The following is a 10,359-nucleotide window of genomic DNA, read 5'->3' as shown; positions in this document are numbered from 1 at the left end:
GTAAAATAACAAAGAGCACTCTGATTGGCTTAAACCAGCCAATCAGAGTGTTCTTAGCCTAATTGCAGGGCGTGGCAAGGCTTTATAAGCCTTCCCCCGCCCTGCAGAGCTCAGTCTGCGCGGAGCCCTCCATGGGTGAAGATGGATTATTTTTTTTTGTGCTCGTTTTTTTTTTTTTTTAAATTGCGTCGGTTTTTTGGGGGGGCTGAAAAAAGAAGATTTTAGAAAAAAGAAGACGTCAAATGGTAAGTTGAATATTTCTTTACAGGTTAGTTATTTTATTCCCCCCTCACTATTTTTTAGGGTGAGGGGGATAGGTAGGGGGTAACTTCTTTTGGGGTAGGGGTGGTTGACTAGGGGCTTGGGGTGGGGGCTAGGGGGGACAGTAGGTCCTCCCTTATTGTTTTTTTTAGGGCCCCCACCCACTGCTCAGGGGTGGGGGCCGGGGGGAGGACAGTAGGTCCCCCCCTCATTATTTTTATGGCCCCCACCCACCGCGCAGGGTTGTGGGCCAGGACAGTAGGTCCCCTCCCTCATTATTTTTATGGCCCCAACCCACCGCGCAGGGGTGGGGGCTGGGGGGAGGACAGTAGGTCCCCCCACTCATTATTTTTATGGCCCCCACCTACCGCGCAGGGGTGGGGCGGGGGGAGGACAGTAGGTCCTCCCCCATTGTGATTTATGGCCCCCACCCACCGCGCAGGGGTGGGAGCCGGGGGGAGGACAGTAGGTCCCCCTCTCATTATTTTTATGGCCCCCACCCACCGCGCAGGAGTGGGGGCCGGGGTGGACAGTAGGTCCCCCCTCATTATTTTTATGGCCACCGCGCAGGGGTGGGGGCGGGGGCAGGACAGTAGGTCCTCCCCCATTGTGATTTATGGCCTCCACCCACCACGCAGGGGTGGGGGCCAGGGGTGGGAAGGACTGTAGGACCCCCCCTCAATATTTTTATGGCCCCCACCCACCGCGCAGGGGTGGGGGTAGGACAGTAGGTCCTACCCCATTGTGATTTATGGCCCCCACCCAATGCGCAGGGGTGGGGGCTGGGGGGGAAGACAGTAGGTCCCCGCCTCTCATTATTTTCATGGCCCCCACCCACCGCGCAGGGGTGGACAGTAGGTCCCCCCCTCATTATTTTTATGGCCCCCACCCAACGCTGATGAGTGGGGGCGGGGGGAGGACAGTAGGTCCCCCCAACCCATTGTGATTCATGGCCCCACCCACCGCGCAGGGGTGGGGGCCGGGGGGAGGACAGTAGGTCCCCCTTCATTATTTTTATGGCCCCCACCCACCACGCAGGGGTGGGGGGAGGACAGTAGGTCCCTCCCCCAGTGTGTATCAGGGTCCCTGAGGACAGGTGTCAATCCATAACTGCCAAGTGACCCTATGTAGGGGGAACAGTCCCTATTCTGCTCTGTGTCAGTGTGTATCAGGGATCCTTAGGATAGGTGTCAATCCATATCTGCCAAGTGACCCTATGTAGGGGGAACAGTCCCTATTCTGCTCTGTGTCAGTGTGTATCAGGGATCCTTAGGATAGGTGTCAATCCATATCTGCCAAGTGACCCTATGTAGGGGGAACAGTCCCTATTCTGCTCTGTGTCAGTGTGTATCAGGGTCCCTGAGGACAGGTGTCAATCCATATCTTCCAAGTGACCCTATGTAGGGGACAGGTGTCAATCTAAATGTCAAGGTGTCAATATGTCATATGTCAGGTGTCAATCCATATCCATTGTGATTTAGGAATGTTAGGTGATTTATACCCTTTATGGATTAAAACCAGACTCTGCATCAACTGTGTAATTTTCCATGGGAGTTTTGCCATGGATCCCCCTCCGGCATGCCACAGTCCAGGTGTTAGTCCCCTTGAAACAACTTTTCCATCACTATTGTGGCCAGAAAGCGTCCCTGTGGGTTTTAAAATTCGCCTGCCCATTGAAGTCTATGGCGGTTCACCGGTTCGCGAACGTTTGCGGAAATTCGCGTTCACCGTTCGGGAACCGAAAATTTTATGTTCGCGACATCACTATTTAATAATATCAGGAAGTATTGCTTTACAGAGGACGCATAAAATAGCCTTCCAGCTGAAATGGTAGAGGTTAACGCAGTGAGGGAGTTTAAGCATGCATGGGATAGGCATAAGGGTATCCTAGACTTAGGATAAGGTTAAGGACTAATGAAAGTATTTAGAAAATTGGGCAGGCTAGATATGCCAAACGGTTCTTATCTGCTGTCACATTCTATGTTTCTAAATAGCTTGATTTGACTTAAATCAGTCAACCTCTCAAAAAGTTTGAAAGTGAATGATTGGAAAATTGATCAGAATTTATATGGGGAGTTAAGGTTTTTAGGATGTAAGTTATGGGTAGAGGCTTGAATGAAAACTAGAAAGACACCAGAGCAGAGAGAGATTGGGTATTTTAGGGAAAGGCAAATCAAGAAAGGAGGACAGAAAGCAAACAGATTTGAGAGAAGATTCATCAGGACAAATGGTGGGGGAAGAGGAAATAACAAATAATACATTATTATTTGTCAGTGGGTAGGAGAAACTTAAACAGGGTAGGTGATGGGGCGGAGGGATTATATGTTGGCGAAGGAGATATTATCGAGTCCTCTAGTCTGAGTGCAGTAGTCTTCTATGTGAAGTGAGCCACAAAGTTTGAACAGGTTTGTAGAAGGTGAATGGCAATTAGATGCAGCAATGTATTGATAGTATGGGATCCTAAGAAAGTGTGTTTATGGGGAAGTTAAAGAACTTTGCATTGGCAAGGAGAAAGACAAGCTGCCAGAGTGCAATATAGTTTAAGAATAGAGCTACTGTGGTGTAGAATTAAACTTTCTCCAGTAATGCTTAGAACATTTTTGGAGGACCAAACCTTCTGGAATAAAAAGTTATCATGACATTCCACACGTCATGTGTCTTAATGTTGTTTTTCAGTTACCATTTTTGGGTGCTGCATTTAAATGTACAAACATGCACTTTACCATATATTTTTTTTTACCAGTGGCTTTGTATCTGGTAAAGAGGCAAAGGGAAGACAATTTTTTATCATCATTAATTATGTGTGTTAAGCTACATCAGATTTTCCTACTCATTACCAAATGTTGAAGTATGCTGAACTGATTTAGCTTTTTGGGTGCATGGTGTATGTGTCCATGTAGAGTTGATGGAAAAGGTTGAAAACAGGAAGCCATTGAAATGGGTTGGGTTGACAGATGGGATTGGGGAGATACTGTGTTCTGGATGTGAATCTTTTTATTGCCTTGCAGTGTGCACTTTAAGGACATTCCAAAATGTTGGCTACACCAGTAAGTCTGGAAAAGCCAACCAACTTAAGGAAAAATATATGTTTTCCTGACACTATAGTGTTTCTACTGATTTAAAAGAAAAATCTTCATAGATTACAGGGTAATAATACATAAAAAAAAACAACACCTACCAAAGTGAACAAGGTACAACTCCATTCCAGGTAACTAAAAAGAAAAACAGTACAGACACCATTCCTTCCTGGTTTACTAATCTTTCTCATTCATATTTGCTAGTTGGGTTGAAAACGCTCCTCCTTTATCAACTAATATTATGCCTGTCAAGAAAATATTTGGGCTAGGGATTGATGTGTGTCACTCACACACTAGTTGCCAAAAGAAAACTAAAAGGTGTGTTATTTACTAAACCAGGAATTTAACACGGAATGCAAAATTTTCCAATGAATAATAAAGAAAACTTTGGTAGGAGGCAGAGAATGCCTACTAAATAGCAAAAATTCCTAAACTAGCAATTGCCCAATGATTTGCAAATGCAAGCAAAAAATGTAAAAATTCAGGTTGAGAATGTAATTCACTGTTCAATTCCTGTATTAGTAAATATCCCTGCTTGCGTTTGCCAACTTTACCAACCAGAGTATGAGGTGCATGATAATGACACAGCAATTAATGATCCTAATTATTTATAGTGTGTAGACAAATGTACATTTGTGACATGCAATCCTTTATTAATTGTGTTCGAAAGTAAAGGCTATACAGTTGTAAATGTAGTACAGGGTATGATGTTTATTTCGCAACTGCCCTTGCTTCAGCTAAATTATTCTCTCTTCAAATAAGTAATAAGTAATAAGTATAAGTGGACAGAAAAATGAAGTGTTCCTATATGTTTAAAGAAGCACATACTTTTTTTTTTAACAAACGAAAACTTTCATGTATGTACATATATACACGCGCGCACGCACACACACTAGCAAAAACTAAATGACCTCTAATGTATTTGTTTTCTCAATTTTCCATTATTAGATACTCAAAATCATCAGATGAGTAAGAAGTAGCATCATCTTCTTGTTCAGTCTTTTCCAAAATACTACAGGTACACATTTTCATCCTAAATTCTACGTCATAAACACACTACACGTTCCACCTCCCCAAATAAAAAAAAGTTGGCTTAACAGGTAACTTATAGGTAGGTAGTCTTTTTGTAAATGCATTAATTGTAATTGCCATACAAGGGTGGTTTCCTTCGGGTAATGTAACAGTGTCTTCAAAAAGTCACTAGCAAGTTTTTTTTTTTGTTTGTTGTTGTTGTTATGGTAGGAAATTAACACCAAGTCCATTAGCAAAGCCAATCAAACAGACGAAGAACAAATAGTTTATTTTCAACTGAATGAAACTATGTTTTCAGCAATCCAGCTCAATCCATTGAGAGTCTATAAATGCCCTTCTTTTTTCTTTGCCCCTGCCATTGACAGCACTTTGTCCTTCTGGCGAATTTCCTCCCTCAGCTTCACCTCGGTGACCCTCAGGTGCCTGATGCTGGACTTCATCTCCTTCATCTTCACCTCCATCAGGGCTATGATGTCCCTCTGCTCGTTGAGCTTCCTCAGCAGCTCCTCGGTAGTGGTGCCGGAAGACATGGAGTAAGAATGGTCCGTGAATAGAGGAGATGGGCAGCAGTCTGGGATGGGGTAGGTCTCCTCGCCCACCACCACCACCTGGATGCCCTGGTGTGTCCCGTGGCTACCTGGAGACGAGAAGTGGCTGGCTAGTCCTCCTCCTGCATCCAGCTTGACCGTGAGGTTCCCCGGGTTCGGCTCGGCAGCCACAGGTCCCCCTCCGGCCGCTGCTCCCATGGCTTCCATGGCACTGCCCATCACGGCTGCCGAAGCGCTGACTCCGGCCATGGTGGCCCCCATGCCGGCCGTGGCTCCCAGTAAGACCATCTCGGCATTGCCGGCTGTCAGCTCCAGCACCTCCTGCTCCTCCTGCCCGGGCAGTCCTGTCACCAGCACGGTGGTGGCGGCGGACGAGTAGTGCGGCTGCTGCCTCTTCTTGCCCCGGTCCCCCGCGTTGTTCCTGCGGACCTTCCTCTCGTTGACTCCCCGCAGGGGGAAGATGGTGGGGATCTTGATGCTGTACGACTTGCGGCCTCCCTGGAAGTGCAGGCTGCACACCCGGTGCCCGTTGGTGGGCTGGAAGGTGTTGAAGCAGCCCGTCACACCGGCCCTCGACACATTCTTCAGCCACTGCCGCCTGAGCTCCACATCCTTCGGGAACGTGTAGAAGTGCAAGCCTTTGTCCCGGTGCGAGTTACTATAGCAGCCCGGGACGCAGCACGTGAAGCCGGGCATGACGGCCCGGGGGATGTTTTATTAAATCGGGAGCTGCGAGATGCTCGACACCGAAAGCGGGCAGCGGAAACTACACATTCCAGAATGCATCTGACTTCCTTTGGAAGATCGGGCGTGGCTTCAGCAGCGAGGCGGCCTGCCTTCTTCCCCCGAAATGCTTAGAGTGTGCGCCCTGTGACTTCCCGCGAGGTTTGGTTGCCGCGGGATTGTTTGGAAACAGTTGGAGCTGAATGAGGGTGAGTTAGTGGGAGCTGAGTGAGGGTGAGTTAGTGGGAGCTGTGTTGGAGCTGAGTGAGGGTGAGTTAGTGGGAGCTGAGTGAGGGTGAGTTAGTGGGAGCTGAGTGAGGGTGAGTTAGTGGGAGCTGAGTGAGGGTGAGTTAGTGGTGCTGTGTTGGAGCTGAGGGTGAGTTGGTGCTGTGTTGGAGCTGAGGGTGAGTTAGTGGTGCTGTGTTGGAGCTGAGTGAGGGTGAGTTAGTGGTGCTGTGTTGGAGCTGAGTGAGGGTGAGTTAGTGGTGCTGTGTTGGAGCTGAGTGAGGGTGAGTTAGTGGTGCTGTGTTGGAGCTGAGTGAGGGCGAGTTAGTGGTGCTGTGTTGGAGCTGAGTGAGGGCGAGTTAGTGGTGCTGTGTTTGAGCTGAGTGAGGGCGAGTTAGTGGTGCTGTGTTGGAGCTGAGTGAGGGCGAGTTAGTGGTGCTGTGTTGGAGCTGAGTGAGGGCGAGTTAGTGGTGCTGTGTTGGAGCTGAGTGAGGGCGAGTTAGTGGTGCTGAGTTGGAGCTGAGTGAGGGTGAGTTAGTGGTGCTCTGTTGGAGATGAGTTAGTGGAGCTGAGGGTGAGTTAGTGGTGCTGTGTTGGTAAGATGCTTTGCTGGTTTAGTACATAGCTGTCTATAATGTAAGAACGTGTCAGATTCTGGTTTATGCTGTCAGATTCAGAGTGCAGCTTGTATTTGGTTTTTTGCTCATCTGCTCCACACAGGTGACTAGTTTGACATCATTGAGGTTTAGTCACTATTTCCATCTTGTAGCTAATTGAAATATAGCACATAGGTAAACATTGCTGATTTTACACCTTGAGGACGCCGCTTCAGAAGCTTGTCTTACACTTAAGGACACTAGCCATTTTTGCATTTTTTTTGCTGTTTGTGTTCAAACGCAATTTGCATCTGTCATTTATTGCACCAACACATATTATATTATAGGGCAAACAGGGCTTTAATTTGATGTCATATATACATAGATACATTTTCATTAATTATAAAAAACAAAAGCCTCCCAAAAAGCCCAACCTTTTTTTCACAGTTTTGGCAATAATTGCGTGTGCATAATATGTCCAGCTTAGACAAAGTAATTCAAAATAAATTAATTTGTGTCTTGATTTATAGAGTACATCATATGTATAGGATTTCAGCTTATTTTAAAAGTTACAGGTCACAAAATACAAGGACTAAAATAACATTTCAATTTGCAATCATTTTAGAAGTTGGTATGTTTGTCTTGTAGGTTTAGTAGCCATCACAGAAAAAAAATTGCCACACAAAAGTATAGTTATATAAAGTAGACATCACAGGCTATTTACCTAAGGTTAGTTTGACACTTTTTACGTAGCCATTTCATCGCCAATCTCTGCTAAATATTGGAGTAAAATTGTGTTTTTTTTCTTTATTTTGGCATATACACCTATAACAAGCTTTTTGTGTTGTGTGTTTCGTAAAGCTGGTGTGTGCTATTCTTGCACCGAACCCCATATTGTTTTCAGCTACATCTGCTGAGTATAACGATACCCCCATTGTATGCCTTTGGCACTTTTCTGTAAAGCTACAATGCCATATAAGAGACAAGGCTATTTCAGTTTCTATAGTTAAAATTTTCATAGATGGATTTGACGGGCCATTGTGTCATTTTAGGGTATTATAGCAGTGTAACTGTTCAAATAACCCCACAAAGGGCTTTCATTTGATAAAGCAGACACCCCAGGGTATCTTATATGGTTTATATTGTGCCTTAAAGGACCACTATAGTGCCAGGAAAACAAACTTGTTTTCCTGACACTATAGTGTTAATAGGTCCCCACTCCCGCCAGGCTCTAGGGGGAGGAAGGGGTTAAACACGTACCTTTCTCCAGCGCCGTGCTCCCTCAGCGCTGGGGACTTTCATCCTCCTTCCGACGTCATCGGCTGAATGAGCATGTGCGGCAAGAGCCGCGTGCGCATTCAGTCAGTCCATAAGAAAGCATTACTCAATGCTTTCCTATGGACGCTGGCGTCTTCTCACTGTGAAAATCACAGTGGGAAGCGCCTCTAGCGGCTGTCAATGAGTCAGCCACTAGAGGCTTGATTAACCCATATGTAAACATAGTAGTTTCTCTGAAATTGCTATGTTTACAGCAGGCAGGGTTAACCCTAGATGGACCTGGCACCCAGACCACTTCATTAAGCTGAAGTAGTCTGGGTGCCTATAGTGGTCCTTTAACTTGTCACCATTTTTTTTCACCAATTTATGTCAATGTTTGTGGTGAGGGAGGGGAATGGCATTTTTACATATGTTGCATTTTTGCCGAGTATTTCTTACACTTGATATGTCCCACTGCCATAAAAATCCTCAAATTATGCTCAGTTACATCCTTCGGAGTAAAACAATATGCCCAATGTATGACCTAGACACTATTTTGTGAGGTTACAGTGCTGTAAAAGAGACATGACAAGTTCAGGTTTTTAAAGGACCACTCTAGGCACCCAGACCACTTCAGCTTAAAGGACCACTCTAGTGCCAGGAAAACATACTCGTTTTCCTGGCACTAGAGTGCCCTGAGGGTGCCCCCACCCTCAGGGACCCACTCCCGCCGGGCTCTGGGGGGAGGAAGGGGTTAAACTTACCTCTTTCTCCAGCGCCGGGCGGGGAGCTCTACTCCTCCTCCTCTTCTTCCTCGCGACGTCATCGGCTGAATGCGCATGCGCGGCAGGAGCCGCGCTCGCATTCAGCCGGTCGCATAGGAAAGCATTCATAATGCTTTCCTATGGACGCTTGCGTGCTCTCACTGTGATTTTCACAGTGAGAAGCACGCAAGCGCCTCTAGCGGCTGTCAGTGAGACAGCCACTAGAGGCTCTGGAGGCTGGCTTAACCCTCAGAATAAACATAGCAGTTTCTCTGAAACTGCTATGTTTATTAAAAAAAGGGTAAAAGCTAGCTGGACCTGGCACCCAGACCACTTCATTAAGCTGAAGTGGTCTGGGTGCCTAGAGTGGTCCTTTAATGAAGTGGTCTGGGTGCCAGGTCCAGCTAGGGTTAACCCATTTTTTTTTTATAAACATAGCAGTTTCAGAGAAACTGCTATGTTTATAAATGGGTTAAGCCTTCCCCCAAATCCTCTAGTGGCTGTCTCATTGACAGCCGCTAGAGGCGCTTGCGTGATTCTCACTGTGAAAATCACAGTGAGAGCACGCAAGCGTCCATAGGAAAGCATTGTAAATGCTTTCCTATGCGACCGGCTGAACGCGCGCGCAGCTCTTGCCACGCGTGCGCATTCAGCCGACGGGGCGGAAAGGAGGAGGATCGGAGGCAGAGAGCTCCCCGCCCAGCGCCGGAAAAAGGTACGTTTTACCCCTTTTCCCCTTTCCAGAGCCGGGCGGGAGGGGGACCCTGAGGGTGGGAGCACCCTCAGGGCACTATAGTGCCAGGAAAAAAAGGCACTATAGTGGTCCTTTAAGTGTGAATTTTCATGGAGGGTTTTGGAGCACTTGAGCAGGCTACATATTCCAACTACACCATAAATGCATACCATTTCTTAAAGAAGACATCCCAGGGTATTTCAAAAGGCATATTTTGAACCTTAGTGTGGGATAATTTTTCCGCTAGCTTGTACTAGCTAGTGTAGTGGTAATAAGCGTTTTTTTCTGCCATTTTGACATACAAAGTGAGTTTGCACAGTATATTTTGCAAACCTTATGCGTGCTACGACTGTATAATACTTCAAATGTTTCTCAGCTATGTCGTCTGAGTACAACAATACCCCTGTATGTACGTTTGCCAGGTATATGTGGACATGGAAGGGGCACATTTGAGACAGTCATTCCAGTTTTTTTCAAACTTTGAATTTTTACGCTGTGTCCGGTAAGCACCTTTATGCCGAGGATGGTTCCGGCATTTCCTGTTTGGCGGTCAAGTTGGCATGCCGATCTCATTGCGGGCTGGGCGCCAGCGCACAGCGGTGGAACGAACTCCGGGAGGCCTTGCGTTCCACCGAAGTTCCGTCTGTGCTACTTAGCATGCGCAGTTGGAACTTCATTGTTTTGGCTCTAAATTTTAACTACTAGCTATTTAAGCTGTGCTAGACCATCTTATCAGCAGGATGCTGTTCAGATTGGGTCTACCGTGTCACCAGTCCACCCCCACCCCCACACGGCTGTGAGGCTTTTGAGGTGCGATATTTGTCTCTACTTTAAAATCCAAACTTGAGAATTACCGTACATACTTGAGTATAAGTAACATTTTTTGTGCTGAAAAACCCCCACTCGACTTATAGTTGAGTCAATGTCTGTATTGTGGCAACTTGCATTGCCATAATACAAACCAGGACCGCCGGGCTCATTACAAGCCCGGCGGTCCTTTTGGGGGCTGGCAATGAGCTGTTACTTACCTTTCCTGCAGCTCCTGTCAGCTCCCTTCTCCTCCATTCCTATCAGCTCCCTTCTCCTCCACTGTAAATCTCGCGCTCCGCACAGCACTCAGACCGCGAGACTTACAGTGGGAGC

The 10,359-nt window shown here is 46.7% G+C and overlaps 2 protein-coding genes across 4 annotated transcripts in view; one reads left to right on the top strand and one right to left on the bottom strand.

Moving 5' to 3' along the window:
• Positions 1-3,966: 3,966 nt before the first annotated feature.
• THAP11 (THAP domain containing 11) lies at positions 3,967-5,701 on the bottom strand. Its single transcript, XM_063437281.1, has one exon. The coding sequence runs from the start codon at positions 5,612-5,614 to the stop codon at positions 4,694-4,696; it is 921 nt and encodes a 306-aa protein (XP_063293351.1). The 5' UTR covers positions 5,615-5,701; the 3' UTR covers positions 3,967-4,693.
• A 97-nt stretch (positions 5,702-5,798) lies between these two features.
• CENPT (centromere protein T) overlaps positions 5,799-10,359 on the top strand; it is a 103,801-nt gene continuing 99,240 nt past the window's right edge. Inside the window, exon 1 of one of the 3 annotated variants that reach the window (XM_063437274.1) lies at positions 5,799-5,850. The gene's annotated coding sequence lies outside the window, so the exon portion shown is untranslated. Of the gene's footprint in view, positions 5,851-6,373; positions 6,396-10,359 lie in introns of those variants that run through there. The other 2 variants (XM_063437276.1, XM_063437275.1) reach the window with 2 other exon arrangements.

The sequence above is a fragment of the Pelobates fuscus genome, chromosome 12 (assembly GCF_036172605.1).
Source record: "Pelobates fuscus isolate aPelFus1 chromosome 12, aPelFus1.pri, whole genome shotgun sequence".
Lineage (NCBI taxonomy): Eukaryota > Metazoa > Chordata > Amphibia > Anura > Pelobatidae > Pelobates > Pelobates fuscus.
The sequence above is the reverse complement of the archived record's forward strand: the minus strand, read 5'-3'. Positions and strand labels throughout refer to the sequence as shown.